Below are 19,202 nucleotides of genomic sequence, written 5' to 3' on the forward strand. Positions count from 1 at the left end.
CATTGATGGTTATAACTGAAACGTATTGACTTGTCATTGCCATGACTTTTTTCTTTTTGTTGGGTTCTCCCCCTTTACATTTAATTTCTTGTCATGCCAGATGGGTTCATTCTTCTTTGCTTCCTGAGGTTGTGATCCTCAATGTCTGCTCCTAGGATATTGTGTAAAATTCTTTGGAGTGCTGATTTGGTATTCATTAAGTTCCTAAGGTGCTCTTTGTCATGAAAGTATCTTATTTCTCCACCCAGTTTGAAAGATAGTTTTGCAGGGTACATCAATCTTGGTTGGAAGCTGTTTTCTTTTAGGGCTTGGAATATGTCACTCCAAGCTCTTCTTGCCTTGATGGTTTGTGTTGAGAAGTCTGCTGTCATTCTGATGGGCTTTCCTTTGTATGTGATTTGTTTCTTTTCTCTGACTGCTTGGAGAACTTTGTTCTTCTGTTGAGTTTCTGGAATCTTAACAATTATATGCCTATGTGTAGATTTTTTTTGATCAAGGCTATTTGGAGTCCTATATGCCTCACTTATCTGTATGTCAAGCTCTTTTCCCCTGCTTGGGAAGTTTTCTGCCATTATTTCTGTGAAGAGTTTTTTTATGTCATCTCCACTCTCTCCTGTTTCTTCATTGAGCACCATCAGTCTTATGTTATTCTTCTTTGCATCATCTAGCAGCTGCTGGATTGATTTCTCATGTTCCCTTATAATTTTGAAGCAATTTTTCTTTTCCTGGTCACTAATTGCAATCTTATCTTCTATACCTGAAATTCTGTCCTCACACTGGCTCATTCAGCTGTGTAGACTTTCAGTGGAGTTTTTCATGTCCTGGAAATCTATTTGCATCTGTTTTATGGATTCCATTTGTTTCTTATGTTGGGATTCCATCATGTTCCTGAGCTCCTCTCTAGATTTATTAATCATGTCTTGCACTAGGGGCACAATTTCTCCTGTTATCTGAGAAATTATTTCTGATTTCATTTTTTCCAGATCCCCTTTTGTTGCCAGTTCAGTGGGTCCAGGTGGTTGAGTATCAGAGTGTTCCATCTCATTTCCCTTTGGGGTTGCTGTAGGTGATCTGGAAGTCTGGTTTTGAGACTTATTTACATGTTTTCTCATTTCGACTCGGGCGGGGGTCTGTTAGCGCTTGCACGGATTACCTCCTCTGAGCTGGGAGAGGTGGGACAGGGGCGGGGAGCAGCAGTAGGGATGGTGACCCAAAAGCCCTTTCCTGTGGGTTGGGAGCAGCGGGAGGGATGGTGGCCAGGAAACCCCTTCCTCTGGACCAGGAGCAGTGGGATGGTGGCTCAGAAGCCCCTACCTCAGGTCCGGGAATGGTGGGAGGGATGGTGGCCTGGAAGCCCCTTCCTCTGGGCCAGGAGCAGTTGGACAGAAGGTGGCCCAAAAGCCCTTTCCTCTGGGCTGGGAGCAGTGGGAGGGATGGTGACTGTCAAACCCCTTCCTCTGGACCAGGAGCAGTGGGACGGCGGCTCAGAAGCCCCTATCTCTGGGCCAGGAGCAGCCGGACTCAGTACCTTGGTCTGGTGGTCTGGTGTCCTCCGTGTCTTTGTAGTGTGGAACCAGGTGGCTGCTTGTCTGCAGCGGGGTGACCCGGCCTCTTGTGCGCGACTGGGGACCTCGGTAGGATGTGGGCATACCTGCCTGTCCGCAGCTGGGTGACTCAGCGTGTTCTCCTTTCTTTCTGTCTTGCAGTCCCTTTAGCTGGTTGCCTGTGATGCAGCCATATTCGGGCTTAGTGACTATTTGATAAAAATTTCTTCCACTTTCATAGAGGATCTCTCTGGGATAGGAGGGAGTTTTGTTTTTAATTACATTTCTTTCAGTACTCTACAGAAATGTATGTGTGTGCAGACATTTACATGTACACAGTCACTTTATTCTCACAGGCTTCACGAAGCACATGCACACACATGCATGCATACACACATGTGCATACCCCCTTCACCTTGGCGTTCTTGGAAGGGAACCTGTGCTTCCCAGGTCATGAGCCAAAGGAGCAGCCTGGGACCGGTCAACCCAAGAGGAACGTGCCACATGCCTGCACTTGCAGTGCTTTCTTTGTCCCTCACCTCACGGTACTGGACAAGGAGCCCAGGGCCTTGCACATGTTGGGCAAGGGCTCCAACACCCAGCAACACCCCCTGGCTTTTATTGACCCTGCCCTAAACCAGCTCCTCCTTTTTTTGCTTCTCCTGGGTTCCTTTGCCCTGCCACACCTGTATTTTTTCTTTATCTGGTGGAATTATATTTTTTTCACCAGGGAGCACAGTTTATATTTTCAGAAAAAGACATGACATCCCATATTATAATGAAGCCAGAGTCCCTCCATCCCGTGTGTGTGTGTGTGTGTCTCCTCCTTTTAGTAGGAGCTTTGTGGATAGTATGGTGGAGCTTATTTCTGTTTTCCTTATGTCCCAGTTTGGAAAGTGCCACACCGGTGCAAGGTCAGGCCTCAGAAAGTACCGTTGGTGTTTAACCCAACCCCACAGCCATGGCCCACAAGGGAACTGTGGGGGAATGTGGTTTTGTGTAAGTAAAGCAAATGGGAGGGTTGTTTCTGAAACCCAACTCTGGGTGCGTACTTTCCGTGTCACTGGGTTAATAGTACAGAAAACACTAGACTGAGGCGGAGACTAAAAATTCTCAAATCCTATCACTGACCCCAGATATTTGGGGCAAATTACTTCCCATCCTTAGCTGTCAGCTTTCTCAACTAACAGCAAAGTATCAGACTGGGGATTTTTCAGAATCATCCTCTGATTCTCGGAGAACGAAGGGAGGTGCTGCTATGGTTTTCTCTATCATGACCAGAGCCCCTTACTTGCCATTTCATTCCCATGGCAACGGTCTGTTTGAGCTCCACTTGTTTCTAACTCTTCAGCAGCTGCTTCAGGTGGGAGGTTCCAGGGCTTTGTTGTTGAGGCAGGGTGCTGGATAAATACTTTCCTTCTCTTACAGCTTCTGAGTTTATTCTTAAAGTTCCTTGTCCACCTCGTTGAGCTCACAATAATGTCTGCACAGTGTATAATTCACCACAAAAAGGTATGGAAGGTTTATTTTCTAAAAAAAGAACAAAATATGTAAATTAGATCAAGTGAGCATTTTGTCCTGTATGAATGGCTCCTGGGCAAGTTATCACACAATTGCCACACAGCCTGCTAACATGAGCGTGTAAAAATGTCCGCCTGGGAGTCAGGAGTCCAGCTAGGCCTCACTAGATAGGTTCGAGTCTCCCACAGACCCCTTCCCCTCTTTGGTCCATATTTTCCTCATTTGTGCAAGGAGTTTACACTATTGTTATGGGTGGAATTGTACCGCCCCCATTCATGTGATGAAGTTCTACCCTCCAGTACCTCAGGTGTGACCCTAGTTGGAAATAGTGTTGTCACCAGTGTAATTAAAGTCATAAGGAAGCAGGGTAGCCCCCTAACGGAGGACGACAAATGTCCTTATGACAAGGAGAAATTTGGGCACAGACACAGATGTAGGAATGCCAAAGAGTGCCAGCTAACCACTAGAAGCTAAGGGACAGAGGCATGGAACAGGGCCTTCCCTGCAAGCCCTCAGAAGGAACTCACCTGGCCAACACCTTAGTCTCAGACATTTGACGTCCAAACTGAGAGATGATTCACTGCTGTTGGTTAAGCCACATAGTTTCTGATGCTTTTTTATGACAGCCCCCAGCAGTGGTTCCCACTGTTGTCACTATCAAGAGCCCTTGAGGACAATGTTAATTCATTTAACAAATGTTTATTCAGTGTCTACTATACCCCAGGCCCTATTCTACGCATTGGGAATACATAATCCTTCCTCTTTAGTTTGTTCCATATTTTAAAAGATCTACTCAGTATACTATGGCTTATTATGGTTTAGTAATAATTTGTACATTTTCTCTTGAATTAACTAAGATTAACTCATCAATGTGATATAATTAGTGCTCCAAGTCAAAGAAAGGTGATATTTTAAGTAGTTTTTGATGTTCTGTAGCAAATAAATACATTTATTAGGTTTTAAAATATATTGGTAATTGTTCTCAGAACCGCCGTTAATATTTGTGGATCCCTAGGAGTTTAAGGACCTAATTGTGGGGTGATTAGCTAGAACAGGGGTTTGCAAACTTTTCCTATAAAGGGCCAGATAGCAACTATTTCAGGCTTTCTAGAACATATGATCTGTCACAACTACTCAACACTACAGTTGTAACAATACGAATGAATGAATGAGCATGGCTCAGTTCCAAGACAAGCTTATTTTATTTATAAGCACTGTAATTTGCATTTCATGACTTTCATGCGTTGTGAGAAATTATTCTTTTGATTTTTTTTAACCACTGAAAAATGGAAAGCCAATTTTTAGCTCAAGGGTTGTAGAAAAAATGGTGGTAGGGTATATGTATCAATTGGCTGCCCAGTTTGCCAACCCCAAGCTAGATTCAGACCCAGGTTCTTACTCTAGGGGCGATTCTTTTCCACCTAAGGATTTCAATGAGGCCCGGAGAAGGATTATTAAGTTTAAACTAAAACCCGGGCTTGCTGCTGTTCAGAACCCTACCGACTCCACCACGCTAAGTTGCTGGTTTAGTCACGGTATCAGATGTGATCTTTGTACTCCTGTGGTGCAGAAAATAGCTGTGCGGTCAGCGGTCCCTTCCAGGAGCTGACCATGTAAGGCCTGTGCTCGTATTAGCAGCCAGTGGCAACCTAATTTTGTCAAGCATGACCCTGGCCTCACACCCTCTTCTCCTTTATACCTCTCGGGTTGCGCGTGCTGGAGGCCCATCTGTCCTTACCATTTGAGTCCCTTTTGTCTCATTGGTGGCTTTTTGAGCAGCTGCGTAATGTGCTTTTAACTTTAAGTGGAAATTAAGGTCACTAGCTACTGGCCTGGACCAGTCACTCTCAACAAGGACTCTTTCAACGGGCAGATCTCTAGTTATATGGCTCGGGTGAGTGGTAAACTAACTCCTCCCGCTTCCCACTGCTGGACTTCCAGTCATTAAGCAGGCGCTTGCACCATGGCTGGTGGAATAACGTGCACTGCTTTTTTGTGTTGTCAGAAACTGCTCGGTTGCCTAGCACCGTAGCCGCCTGCCCGGTCATCCTTTCTCGCAGCTTTCTACACTGGTCAGCTCCCGAAGCTCCGCGACGGGGGCCACCAGAGGTGCTAATTGCAGCTCAGGGGGCGGTGCCGCGCCGCCTCCAGCCCAGGACTATGCTGCGCGGAAAGGCCCGCCTCAACGTGGAGTGGCTGGGCTACTCGCCGGGACGACTCCGCGAGCACAAGCCACGCCCGGCCGGGCGCACGCCACGCAGCCCCCGCGGACACGTCACGTGAGTACTCACGCTGCGCCTGCGCACGCCTCAGCCTCCGTCACCGCGCCGCGCCGCGCCTGCGTGCTTCGGCCGGCCGGCGGGAGCCGGTGCCCTTCCGCAGGGTCCGCCTGAGTCTGTTCTGCTCGGAGGAGTCGCTGAGCCCGACCCGCCGCCGCCCTGTGCTTGCTGCCAGCACGGGCGACGCCATGGAGCGGCTTGATAAAGCGGCGCTGAACGCGCTGCAGCTACCCGAGTTCAGGTAGCCCTGAGCTGGGCCCGGTCCGCTTGGCCGGCTAGCCCTGGCCCGGAGCGGGGCTTGAGGGCAGGCCCGCCAAGAACGTGGTGGACGAGGGGCCTGGACCCTCAGGATCTGGCTGCGAGGCCGGGGGAGAGGAGGCAGCTTGGAACCTGGCGGGTCGGTGCTTCCGGACCCAACCGTTCGCTCACTTGGGAGCAGGAGATCCAGGGTCATGGGGGATAGGTAACCTCAGCGGGCCTTCAGCTCAGGCTTCTGCCCTAGCACTTCCTCTTGCTGCCATCAGTATTGTGCTTTTACTATTTGCAATCTCTCTCCTACTGCAGGATGTGGTCTCTGAGGACAGGAACCTGGCCTCCTTCTTCCCCAAGTCCCCTACTGAGACCTGCATCGCTGGGTTTAATAAGTGTTTGCTGTGTGAATGAAACAATGGAAGGAGGCAGAAGCTGGTCGTCCCCTGTTTCTCTTGAGGAAAACCAGGCAGTAGGATTGGGCAGGGGGACTAGTGGCTGAGCAGAAGCAATCTGATGAAAAAGCAGGTGTTTCAGCCCTATCTCCGTGGGCAAAGAGATGGGTGGGGAAGGAATAGCTACCATTTATTGAGGTATACTGGGCCGGGCACTTTACATACATGATCTAATTTCATAATTCTGAGTTCCTCTAAATGCTTACTCTCCTAATTTTGAAAGGGTGAAATTAACTCGGGATAAGCAACTTACCCAAGATCACACAGTGAGACTGCCCAGTTACTGAAAGTCGAAGCTGACATTTGACCAAGCCCACTGACTCCGAAGCCTGTAGTCAGCGGAGCCCTGTGATCTTTTTACTTCCCTCATCAGTGCGGGTTCACTTACGACGATACTAGCAGATGTTTTTATTAAGCACATTTAGAATACAGGATAGCCCTTTGAAACTTACTAGTATTTCCTAATGGAATTGGCAGTGAAAACACTTTTTTTTTCAGTATTGGAGCTTGAACCCAGGGCCTTTGTACTGAGCTACATCCTCAGCCTTCAATGATTTTTTTTTTTTAATTTTGAGAGAGTTTCTTACTAAGTTACCCAGACTGGCCCAGAACTTGTAATCATTGTGCTCCAACCTGCCAGCTCACAAATGAAGTCTTGCAGCAGAAAGAATTCTGCCATAAGCCTTTCTTGCCACAGAAAGGAACATGGTAGACTCTTTTTACCTGTTCAATGTGTGCTGCAGAAATTTATGTGAAGTGGGAAAACTAGGTGGCATTAAGAGTGGTGGCCTGATAGAAGTTCACCCTGAAGTTTTTCCTGTGCTCAGACAACTTTGATTCCGGCTTTCCTTTTCCTCATTTCTAACCAGTCTCAGTGGCCCTCAGTCAGAAATAAAAGAGAAATCAAACGACATCATTTGCTTTGATTTGTAATAAACTGCAGAGTCTGCCCGGGCTGGTTTGTGCCAGCAGAACTGATGGTTGCAGTGGGCTATGGCTTGAAGTCGGGGAGAAAATGTGCTGTAAACATTGGGGGAAGTTAAGTAGTTTTCAAAAGTTTGTACACTTAACATTGAGTCCGCACGGTCATGTGCCACACTGGATGTTTTGATCAGTGACAGGCCACGTATATGGTGGTGGTCCCGTAACATTAGCCATCTTAGCTTGAGTGAGTATACTCTATAATGTTTGCACAATGACCACATCATTTAACAGTGCATTTCTCAGAACATTAACCCTCTCAGTAAGCTATGTATGATTATACTTAGTCTTAAATTAGTTGAGGTCATAACCCAGAAAAGTAATCCAGTTTTTGAAGTTTAGGATAGAGTAGTGAGAAGGAACTGAGGATATGTTACAAAGTTAAGGTAGGCTATAGCTAGAGAAATTAAGATGTAGAAAAGAAAAGGTTATGTTTGGATGGTGGGAAGTAAGCGGTTCTCTTTAGTTTAAAACACTGTTATTGTTAAATTATTTTTTTCAATGATAAACTTTTTAAAAAGGCAGACCAGAAAATAGATACCCAAGAATGATAAAGAACAAAAGCAAATAACCGCTTTCTCTGGAACTCGGTTCTTTTATCAACTTATTCTCAAAACTGCTTTAGTAATCACAAAAACGACTCACAAAGGAATGGGAGAAATAGTAACTGTACTTTTTATAGACCTGATACTACAGGCATTCCTATTCCTTAGGAAGATTATCCAATAAATTCCTGACTACAGGAAACAGTTTAAGGGGGCTTACGTATATTAGATACAAGGGAACCAGAATGAAATTGGTTAAAAGAAGATCCATTGATGTATCGAAAGGAGATAGAACTTTTTGGACAGCATTCTCACACATTTGTGGGGCATGTAGTCAAACAGACATGGGGTTATAATATCACGTCTTTCACCCAACATTTGTGTGTGTGTGTGCAAGTTTTTAATTTCAGTGCTAGGATCAAATTCAGGGCTTCACAATACAGAAGTGCTGTACCATTGAGTGCACCCCACAATGAATTTTGTGTGTGTTTGACATTTACAACATGTTGGGACTGAACTTTTTCTGAACTTTTAGCTCACTTAAAAACAAGCAAAAACCTTGTTTCTCTGTGTTAGGAATAGGCTTCTTTCTATTTTTGTGCAGGCTGGCCTCGAATCTTCCTGCCTCAGCCTTTTAGTGGGCTGTGATGAAAAGTGCATTACCACATCTGGCTAGGGACAGGCACCTCTTAACCTTTGTGGCCAGGCCTGGGGATGGGTGGAGGCAGCTGCAGGGCTTTTCCGTGAATAGATCATGCCATCTCTTAATTTCACTGCTCCTGCCCTCTGTTCCCTGCGTTGTTTGTCGCAGAATGCCTTGCGGTGGTTTAGCTTCAGGATTCTGCACAGTGGCATAGCTGGTGGCAGAGGGGGCGGTCCCTGTGGCACAGGTTTTGGGTGGTGGTAATTGGCCGAAAGGGAAATTATATTGTAACGGTTTACTCCATTTTAACACGGCACAGATGGGTGTACATGGAAATTTCTCTCTACGTCATTCTAATTTCTGTTTAAATAGACCCTCAGATCCATGGGAGGGAGGGAATTGAAGGACGGCCCCTCCCTCGCAAACTCACTATGCCGCTGTCTGTTGCAATTGCGAGCTGATTTCATTGTGAGCAGTGTGGGTTCTGCCGCTGAAGCGGAGGCGTTTCCGGTGTCGCAGAGGAACTTGATTTTTCCTCCTGGGACTCGGGGTCAGATTGCGCTGGCCTGGAGCCTCATGTTGGACGGATACCCTCATGGGAATGGATCACACTGGGTATGAAATGATAGGCTCGTGAAAGTGGGGTCGCACATTCCAGGTCCAGCTGTGCCCTCGGGTCACGACTCCCACGGAAGAGGAGGTTTTGCTAGCGTCTCTTCTGTAGATGTGTATAGCTTTGGGGCCGGGATAAATATTTGTATACGACACTGCGGACCACTGTTTCCTTCTGTTTTTTTCTAGAAATGAAAGTTCACTGGCGTCGACCCTGAAGACACTACTATTCTTCACAGCATTAATGATAACAGTGCCTATCGGCTTATATTTCACAACCAAATCTTATATATTTGAAGGTAATCCTTGGCCCATAAAACAAGTTTTTCCCTTATTAATTTGATATTGTGCTTTTGTTACCTGTAAGCTTCTGTCTTTCAAAAAATGACATTGTGCATGAACCATGACAGTAAATATTTCATCATTTGTAATTACTGCAGCTTGTCATTTTGTTTCCAGATTTTTTAATATATTATTTTATTTTTATTTATTCTTTTTCTAAGTCCATGTTTGCAGTTCGTAATGAGTACATTCATTATAGGGAATTGGCACCTATACACAATGCATCTGCCTTCTCCCATTCCCAAACCCTGTATCTTTAATAGTATTTCCATTAAGCTTCGTTCACGTTTTGGTAGTTAAGCCTGCAAAATTACTATTGAATTCTTTTCTGTCATCAGCGGAGATAACAGCTGTCCCAGTTAGTACATTTACAGTGGACCCTTGACTTAAGAACTCAATTTGTTCCCGAGGGCTGCTTGTAACTCAAGTTGGTCAATTGAAGGCTCAGGCTCCTCTACACAGCCTTCAGAGTCTCTCTCCTGTACACAGGCAGATCTCAGTGTCCTGTATTTCTGGAAATCCTGACCCAGGATTTCTCCACCCAACACAGGAAGGATGCTGTAATGTTCCTTCCCAAACTCTTTAAGGGCAAATCTGTATCTGAGACCATCTGGAAGCACAGGCGGCTGGCATTCAGGTCACACCTCAAGACTTAGTTTGTAAGTCAAAACTAAAATCCCGGTCATAACCCAAGTTGTTCATGTCAGGCTGGCTGTAACTCGAGGGTCCGCTGTACCTGGGTTGCCTAAATGTTTACACCGTGATTGCTGATTTCTTCTGTTGAACTAAGGGTGGTACGCAATTGGATCTTACGGCATCTTAATATCCAGATTGCCTTGGATGATACTGCTGTAGCTGATATGCTTGGTATTAATAGGGTCATCTAACTGTCGCTGTTTCTCGTAAGGCAACACTAAGATTACCTTGGTGACATTAACAATGTTTACAGGTTTTTTTTGTGGAACAGCTTCTAATTCCTTTAGTATCCACTTGAGAACTGAGGTTGATTGACATGGGAAAAGATTGTAGGGGAATGGACTTTTTTAGATACTGAAAGGAAGAGGTAGTGAAGTCTCATTTGTGAAGTCCCTAGACAAAGTTGTAATTATGGTTTCATTTAAAATAATGTTTTTGTATATAGAGCATACTCAAATCTTTTAATGTATTGGATTCACTACCATTCAAAAATATTGTTTTTAATTGTTTGACTAGTTAAATAAACATACAGTTGATAATTATGCTTCCTGTACTTCAGTAAATTTTGGAATAAAATGAAAACTTATTTTTTCTCCTGATAGGTGCCCTTGGGATGTCCACTAGGGACAGCTATTTTTATGCTGCTATTGTAGCCGTGGTTGCTGTTCATGTGGTGCTGGCTGTTTTTGTGTACGTGGCTTGGAATGAAGGCTCACGACAGTGGCGTGAAGGAAAACAAGATTAACGCGACATCACCTTTTGATAGCATTAAATCGATTTCTTAAAATACGGTAAATGCTTCTGTGGGCATTGATAATGAATACATTTTATTTTAGTAAAGTTGAAAGAGCATGTTAAAATCAATCTTTGTTTTTTTTCCTTTTCAATACATTTAGTTGGAGAATGTTACAAGAACTCCACTTCCCCAGATCATCAGGTCAGGCAACAGAAAAAGTTCATGCAGGCAATTTGTAAAGGAATGGATAACCGCCTTAATAGTTGCCTCCATCTTGTATTTTATTAGTGATGATTCATAACCCAAAATAAGAAGTTTGGTTAACTTTTCTTAAGAGACTTGGAAAAGATGTCTGAAGCAATTATAGCAATATCCTTTTTCTTTTATGATATGTTAGCTGCGTATTTCAGTCTTGTGGAATCTTTTGTATTATTCTGTCAGTAAGAACTAAAGGACTGTGCTGATGATTCTTGACGATTTCAGCAGCACTTCCAAAATGCCCTTCACCATTTTTCTTTCTGCCCAAAGCATATTGTTTTGTTGCTTCAATAAATCACACAGGAATATTATATACTCACTTATTAAAGAATACAGCTCGTGTATATGGCTGTGTGGAATCATGGCCAGAGCTTTTTCGAATAAGGAATGGTCCATCCTTGTTTGATCTGTTTAATGCCTCTTCAGCTGACTCTCGATCACAAGCACCAGCATACTACGGCTTACAGTGAAGGTCAGCTTCCTGTTCTGAAAAGGTAGAATTAGATGAAAAACTCAGGGATGGTCCATCCACAGTTGGGCTTCCTCCTTCTGGAAATCGTGGCAGAGGTATGGGTTTTTGATGGATTTGTTTCTGGGAAGGAGGAAACACTGGTGATGTCACAGCTTCTTGTCTGTGACTAGACTCTCGGTGGCGTTCAGCAGGTATAGGCCTTTCTTCACGAACACTTGATGCATTCTGCTGAGAAGCAACTGGAGTTGTCTTCAGTGGTGTAGCTGTTATTTTCCCCGCCCTCGGCAGTGGGGATGATGCAGCAGGTGAAGAAGGTGACTTGCATTCCCAGACCCCACTGTTTCGACCTGAAGCTGTCCCTGGAGGAAAAGCCGACTTCAAGGAGCTGTTTGGCTTGGTTGATCTATTCACCATGGGAGCTTTTTGAGATGGAAGTGAACTGCTTTCTGTGGGATGAATGTAGTTTTCATCATTATCATCCACAGGGACCACATAATCAGCCTCATCGTGAAGGTCTCTGGGCTTGGGAGGGACTTGAGGCTTGGGCAGAGCCCTTGGGGCTGGGAGAGTGGAGGAGAGTCTTGTTTTTGGGGAGGGCCAGCTGGGCTTATTGGGGAGAGTCTTGCTGGAGGGTGGAGACTGCCTCTGGCTTGACCGGTTGTCTTGAACCGTTAAAATCAATCTTAAGGAGTCACATTTGACCAGTGTAAATTTTGACCCATCTGATACAGTGGTTTTTATACTCAATTTTAACTGAGTCTTTCCTTTGCAAATGAAAATTTGGAAAAGTTAGATTGGTTACAAATGAATATGTTAAATGAGTTACACATTGTTCTGGGAAATGTTTCATAGCAGTTTGTCTTTTAGTTGCTTTTCAGTTTTGCTCCTCTGGATATATTAGGGTACACATAGTGAAGCAAATCTGAGCTTCATTTTAAGCTGGAACAGTTTCCCTGTCAGGAAAATAACAGGTCCTTGCATTTGGGATTCTAATTTCCTATAAAAAGTTGCTTAAACAGCAGGCACTGAAGTTAATCTTAATGTCACTGGTGAATTGTGCATAAAGTGTGTGAACTCTCATTGTATTATTTAAAGGGGAAACGACTAAATCACAGCAAGACTGGCTTACTGCAGGATCAGGAGAGCAAAGAGGAGCTGATGGCCTCTTCTGTGCTTTTCAGACCAACTTTTCATGAAGTCCTTTGCTCCCTCATTCAACGTTGAAGTTAGGCTTCAGTTTCAAGGTTTCCTGAAATTCCATTTCATACTTTTTCCTACTGCTTTTTTTAAGTTACAGTGTACATGATAGAACTTTGCAGTAAAAGTGTTCATTTTTTGGCATATATTAAGATTATAAGCAATTCTGAAACAGATCATCTTTATCATCCAAGAAATATTCTTGGGATTTTTGGTCTCCTGGTCTTTTTAATTAGAGCTAAGTTACATCCTACATATATAGGTGTATAGTTAGATCATCTATGAGGTCCTTTTTGATGGGAAAAAACCCTCCCAAGCCCTGTCATTTTACTTTAGTACCTTTAGTCTGTGTTCTTTATAGCCACTAGGTGTTTTTTGTGTACATTCTGAAAACACTCTCCCCCAATTTCTTTTATTATAAAACCATAATATATGTTCTCTGTAAAAAAACTGGAAAAATGTGTATTCAAACAGGAATAAACGTTTTGCAGTTTTTCCATATACATGAAAAGTTTGGTGTCAGTTCAAATCCTGCCACCTTTACCTGACAGCTATTTTGTCTTTTTATTTCAGAACAGGGATTATTGGCCATTTTCTTAAAAAGCACATTTTATCTTGTTCTTTTAAAATTCAAATTTTTAGTATTTTCCCATAAAGAAATAAATGTTTGAGAAAAGAGATATATGTAACCTAATTCAAACATTATGCAGTGTATACATAGAAATATCACATGACACCCTATGAGTATGTACAATTTTTATGTTTTCATTTGTCTGTTAAAATAAATTCAAATTTCCTGTTACTAGTCCTATTATTAGTCTTAATACAACGACCTTTGCTTAAGTGTTCACCATTACAGATTTGTTTGTCCACTGTTCCTATTTTTATGTTGGAGAATTGGACTAAAGGAATAGATCATTAGGCATAAAAGTCAAATACATGTTTATGGTTAATTGTTGAGAAAAAGATCTGTGTGATGATTATAGGACTGTTCTTAATTCTTGAAGTTAAACACTGTCTACAGGTTATGTGATTAAACATGTATTCCAGATATAAAGTGGGTTTTTTTGTAAAGACTACAATTTTAGTAAAATGACATTTGAATCTAGGGTACTATATGGTAAATTTCTAGGTGGTTCCTTTATTAGATGACCTGTTGTATTTAAATTATCCCACGTAAGTTCTTTTTGTATCATGTCAAGATTTTCCTTGTACTTTTGGAATCTTAATGCTATGTGTAAAATATAATGTCCAAGGTTGGATTTTGTTTTCAGACATCTGCTGAGTAGATAATGATAGGGGCATTTTTCTGCACGTGTTGAAACCAGGGATACATGCAGACACACGTAGTATTTTTCCCTTGGAAAAACTACCAAGTCGTTGAAAGTGAAAATCAGATGGTAGGGTTGATATTTAGGGTTATTACAAAATAGGCTTGCTTTTGAAGCAGTTAGTTTTTCCTGTGTTTTTAAGTATTAACTCACTAGTTTGCTGCTGTTATGTTAAATAACATTTGGTATTTAACAAATAGATTTACTTTTCAAGCTATCTCACTGGTTTCTCCTTGCACAATGTATATACTTCAAGGTGTATAGAAAGGACAGCTGTAGGTGTGCCCTTATACATGTTTTAAGATACGAATATATTTGTTGTCGTTCGAAAACTGTTTTGTGACAATGACCTCGGTTAAGAAATGTGACTTGAACTGGCAGTGCAACCTACTGATTTATCCTTATTGACTGTTACAGCACCTTCCTCACCTCCTGATTGGCCCTCCACTTAATGCTTTTTCTCTCCTGGACTGGAAATTGGAATCTGTACAGTGCCTCTGATGCCATTAGCTCTTCAAATGGATACCATTTGACATGCAACAGTAGAATTGGGTTTTGAGCTGTTAGTGAAGAATTTTAAACCTGCTATTAAAAATCCGCCCATGTTTCACAAGAATCTAAGAGAAGTACATCATAATAATTAGAATGTTTTCATCAGAATAATCACATCGGCTTTGCCCAAAGAAGCAACTGATTGACTTGCTTCATGTTCATTTTCCATTTTGTATCAATTTGAAATGTAAAGTAAAAGGAGATGAATACAAACTTAAGGTGTACCCCGAGAAAGACTAAAGCTGAAGATACCTGAAAGTATTGAAACCCAGTTTTAAATGCTATCCAGTGTGTCTTTCTTGTCTCCAGACAAGTTTCTGTTGTTTCATTTATTCCCCCGTGAAGTTGTATACTGTTTTCAGGCCCATTTGATAAATGGTTTAAGACACAAACTTTGTCACTTGTTTAGGTCAGTGGCAGGTTTCTTTGCCGTCGGGTGCTCTGTGTCACCCACCGGTGTAGTACAACTGTGAATTCAGATTCTTCTCATATTAAGATCATTTTACAAGAGCTGGGCTGGAGTACACATTAGGAGCTCGAGACTTCTTTTTCCCTTTGCAGGGGGATCTCCTTAAAAAACTTTTCAGGGACTTTGGGAACCGAACCATAGGTATTACAGTAGTGTATAGCTTCATCCTTTAGGTCCTCCTTAAAGTAGTGCAGAATTCCTTGATGGTGCTCCCAGCCACACTTTCCTTACCTGTGTTATTGCTGCGTGTACTTGAAAAGAAATACCTGCGTTCACTTTTAAATGTCTACTGATTCACTTTGGTCAGTTATACCGACTGGTCTTCCTTTCCCATGTTCAGTGAAGGCTCACTGAGCAGGAATAATAGCAATAGCGAACAGCATCTGCAAAGCACCTTACAGTTTGCCAAGAGCGTTTGTACATTCTCCTTTTGAGTCTTGCCTGATGAGCCTGTCCCGAGGTGCCTCTTGATGTCATGCTAAGAGTCCTAGAAGCGCTGGTCACTAGCGTCGCCAGCTCTGCTGTAGCATCCAGTGGTGCCCTGACTGGGGAGAGGATGTCCCCGTGCCATGCTGTGCTTCCAGCTGTGTGTTATTTGGTTATCACCGCGGGGGGCATGAGTGCTTTACCACTGGAATCACCTTTACTTTTGTAAGTGATGCTTTTCTAACCTTTGTCTCCATAGATTTTGTACTGGTTCTATTCTAGCCTGTAATTTGTATAAATCGACCATCTGTTGTCATTAAAAAAGTGTCCCCAATACCACTTTGATGTGTCCTGATTCAATGAATAGTAAGTTGTATTAACCTCTTTTTTAAAAAAAAATTGTATTTATTTGCCAGTGGCACAGGGGACCATGTCCAGAGCTTGGCTTTTAAATGTGTCACTTCCCTCTCTGCGCCATGGAGACTGTACAGAGCCATTAGAGATGAGGGCTGGGACTCTGCACATGGACCAGAGACCTCAGCCTGGTTGGGTGTGAGGATGCTGAGATGGTGTGGACCCGTCAGAACGGGGGGACAGTTGCGGAAAGAAAGCTTGCCCCATAGTTTATTTAAAATTCACCTGAGGGCAAATAGACTTCCAGTACCACTAAAGGAAGAAGGCTGAGAAATGCTGGTGACTCATTGATGAGGAGGGAGAATTCCTGGGTATGTCCAGAGTGCCACCTCTAAGGACCGTCGCCCTGTGCCCTCTGACCTACACTTGGCATTCCAACTCCTTTGTTCGCTTCCGAGGGCTCCAGCTAATTCTTAGAAATACCATCCCCTTGCACGTAACATGGGGACAGCTTCATTTCAAAGACACAGATGAGCTGTCCAGGTCACAGGTGGTGGCATTGCAGACCCAAGGGTGGGTCTCAGTCGACAGTTTTCCCGGTCCTTACCTAGACCTGACTCAGAATCTGTGGGCAGGGCCTGAAAGTCTCTTTGGAATGGCCCTGCCTGCCCGATGGAGAACCGCTGCTGGACATTCAGAGTTGTGCCTCTAAATGTGTGTGTTTATTGCTGGATGCGGAGGTGTTTATAGGAAGGCTGAAATGCACATACTTCACTGGGCAAAGGTAGACTCCTTATAGTGCCACACCAAAGGCACAGCTTCATATTTTTAATTTTAACGTTCACTAATACCTGTTTGCAGGAAGTACATCATGATGATACTCCGAGTGCGGAATCGGCATGTGTACCTAACACATCTAATGCTTTTGTTCATCCCTTTTCCCTCCCCTCTGCTCCCTCCTCCCTCCACCTCTTGGTCTCCTTCCATTTTGCAAAAGATCTCCCCGCTTCCTTTTATCTACCTTTCATTTTGCTCTTCAGTTTATTTATACTTTGGGTTTCTCGTATAAGAGAAACCGTGCGATATTTGAGCTCATGAAGGCACAGTGTAAAATCGGGAGACCTTCGCTGCCTCTTTGACGGTCTGTAGCGACTTCACTTCATAGTTAATGAATTACATAGGTGAATGGAAATTGCAGCTCACGAAAGCACCACCTTAGAAACAACCGAAGCGTGTGTAGAAACGGCCACTGCTGGTCCTGCGATGCCATCCCCTTTGGGGCCTGGCTGCTGTGGTCTCTAGAGAGGGAAACCCCAACAGGACATTAGGTCAGTCTGGCTTCCAAAGGAAAAGAAGCAATGGAGAAAACCAGAAATGGCTTCTTAGGCAGTGTGTTCTGCAAATAGTAACGGATACCTTTCCTCCCGCCCGGGACATCTCCATACTGCACACTCGCCCCGCTGTCTCCCCTCCATGAGGGCCCTCCGAGAAGACAGGATGAGCGTGCAGAACAGCATTCGCACCGCGCACCCCGCTCCCTTCCCGGGGCCACACCAGTTGCGTGCCTGGCTCGGAGCCCATCATCACCAGTCTCCGGTGCCGTCCTCACACCTGTGGTCACACTGCGGCCCAGCAGCAGGTGGGTCCTTTCAACAGTAATCAGCATGTGGTGCCTCTGCTTGGAAGCCTCTCATAGCTCCTGCCTCACCCAGAGAAAGTTCAGATGCCACGCCAGGCCCATGCCACGCCCACGCCAGGCCACTTACCTGCATGTCATTTGGCGCTCCTGTGGCTCGACTCCAGCCTGCTGGACACGCACCTGTTATCTTCCCTCTGCTGGCTCCCTGTCTCCCACATCTCCCATGGCTGGCTCTCTGTCACCTTTCGGTCTCATTGCTCACGTCACCTCCTCACCTCAGAAAGGCTTTCCCTGATGGCCTAAGTGTGTGTCTGCGTCACTATAGATCTTTTGCACCTGGCAAGGGGTCCAAGAGCTACAGGGAGGGGAGGGGAAGGGCGGGTAAAAAGAAGGAAGCTGTGTTATGTCCATGCAGCAACTCCCCACAAGGAGTGCAATCACCACATACTGCAAACATGCACTAACAAAAATACAATAAATACAAAAGTACTCCACTTGGGGATGGAATTCCCGTGTTTATTAGCTACCTCCTTCTACTGATGCAAGCATGGCAGGACAGGCTCTTCATCAATTCCACCACTGAATTCCCAGTGCCTAGCACCATTCTTGGTAAGGTCATTCTGATCCACTGCAAATGCCAGAAAATGCCTCTTAAACCGGCCTAAATAACAGAAAAGGCCAGAAATGCGGCCGATTGAGATACACAGTTTAATTAGGGGCCTCACTCCCCTGTGCTGCTCTCTGCACTTTCTCACTGTGGTGGCAACACCTTTGGGTTTCTCCTTCATGGTGACAAAATGGCTGCAACCACTCCAGGGCACCAATCAGGACACCGCAGACATTTTTCCAACTACTGCACGACCCCCTTGGGCTTTACTCTGGACTAACTCTAGCCACGTGTCCCCCTGTGAAACAGTCATGTAAGCCAGATCATGCCAAGCACTGGTGGGTTGATGCCTTCACAAGTGCTACTCCCAAACCACTCACTTGGGGATTATACCGGTTCACGTGGGCTAGTAGTGCCCACCCCGAGGGTGACTTTGCTGCTGGGGAGGGTGCCAGCTACGTTTGCTGCAGAACTCAGCAGGTCTGTTAAATGGAGCAGCTGATAGAGAGTGTGTATATCTGACCATAGGGATATGAATGTAGATGCGGGTCCAGAAGTAGACATGGAGGGGTTGGCGGCATGGGGACAGGGTGGGGTTTGCGGACAGAGCCATCCTCCAGAGGACCTTCCAGCTGCGTGAGGCGGCCGATCCCAACACCAAATCCTGTCAGCTCTGCCTCAGGAAGAACACAATGTTTGGGGGGTCACATGGCTGGCTGTTCCCAGGACTGCGCACTCTGAAGCCCTAAGATGCACCCCTTTCTCATCCGGCCTGCCCCACTGGACCCTTGTCGTCCTACCACCACTGCGACTGTGGGCCTTTGCCCAGCAGCACGGACCCACCAGAGCACCTCCTCACGTTCTGTTGCTGTCATTCCTGGAAGGATCTGAGACATTTTCAGGGTTAGCTCTGCCTGTTCACATGCATAGAAACAGAAAGGAGAATAGAAAGTGCATCAGCTTTTCTCAGCTATGTGTAAGCCATAGAAATGTAGTTTAAAGAAAAATGTATGTTGCCTAGTCAGATTTTGTTGCTTTAAAAATATTCACAATAGAAAATGAAAATGTTTAGGAACTGTGAAAAATGAAGTCTGTTCACAGTTTTTAAGATTTCATTTCTTTCCTAAAACTTGGATGTAGGACAGGAACCGTGCTTTTAATTTTTTTTTATTACATTCATCCCTCAACATCCAGGACCTCCTGCAGATAAGAAAATCCTCAGATGCTCAAGTAGCATACTCTTTGCAGAGAACCTACGTGTTTCCTTCTGTGTACTTCAAGCCATCTCTAGATT

The 19,202-nt window shown here is 44.4% G+C and overlaps 1 protein-coding gene and 1 pseudogene across 3 annotated transcripts; one reads left to right on the plus strand and one right to left on the minus strand.

Annotated features, from left to right (window-relative positions):
• The first annotated feature begins 5,339 nt into the window (after positions 1-5,339).
• Positions 5,340-15,647, plus strand: Vma21 (vacuolar ATPase assembly factor VMA21). 3 transcript variants are annotated; one of them, XM_087202084.1, is made up of 4 exons: positions 5,392-5,585; positions 9,019-9,128; positions 10,470-10,658; positions 10,764-15,647. In XM_087202084.1, the coding sequence occupies exons 1-3, from the start codon at positions 5,533-5,535 to the stop codon at positions 10,610-10,612; spliced, it is 306 nt and encodes a 101-aa protein (XP_087058210.1). In that variant the 5' UTR covers positions 5,392-5,532; the 3' UTR covers positions 10,613-10,658; positions 10,764-15,647. The 3 variants fall into 3 exon arrangements, with proteins under 3 accessions (XP_087058209.1, XP_087058210.1, XP_087058211.1); XM_087202085.1 differs by having other exon boundaries at positions 14,279-15,647; XM_087202083.1 differs by having other exon boundaries at positions 5,340-5,585; positions 10,470-15,647.
• Positions 11,178-12,119, minus strand: LOC101707246 (B-cell linker protein pseudogene; annotated as a pseudogene).
• Positions 15,648-19,202: the final 3,555 nt, after the last annotated feature.

Source organism: Heterocephalus glaber, unplaced genomic scaffold, assembly GCF_053883595.1.
Source record: "Heterocephalus glaber isolate CG9 unplaced genomic scaffold, H.glaber_assembly_v1.0 deba00001762, whole genome shotgun sequence".
Taxonomy (NCBI): domain Eukaryota; kingdom Metazoa; phylum Chordata; class Mammalia; order Rodentia; family Bathyergidae; genus Heterocephalus; species Heterocephalus glaber.

Coding starts and splice junctions, on each gene's coding strand:
- Vma21 (XM_087202083.1), top strand. CDS start 5,533: ATGGAGCGGCTTGATAAAGCGGCGCTGAACGCGCTGCAGCTACCCGAG. Junction 5,586..9,018: donor CTGCAGCTACCCGAGTTCAG/GTAGCCCTGAGC, acceptor GTTTTTTTCTAG/AAATGAAAGTTCACTGGCGT. Junction 9,129..10,469: donor CAAATCTTATATATTTGAAG/GTAATCCTTGGC, acceptor TTCTCCTGATAG/GTGCCCTTGGGATGTCCACT.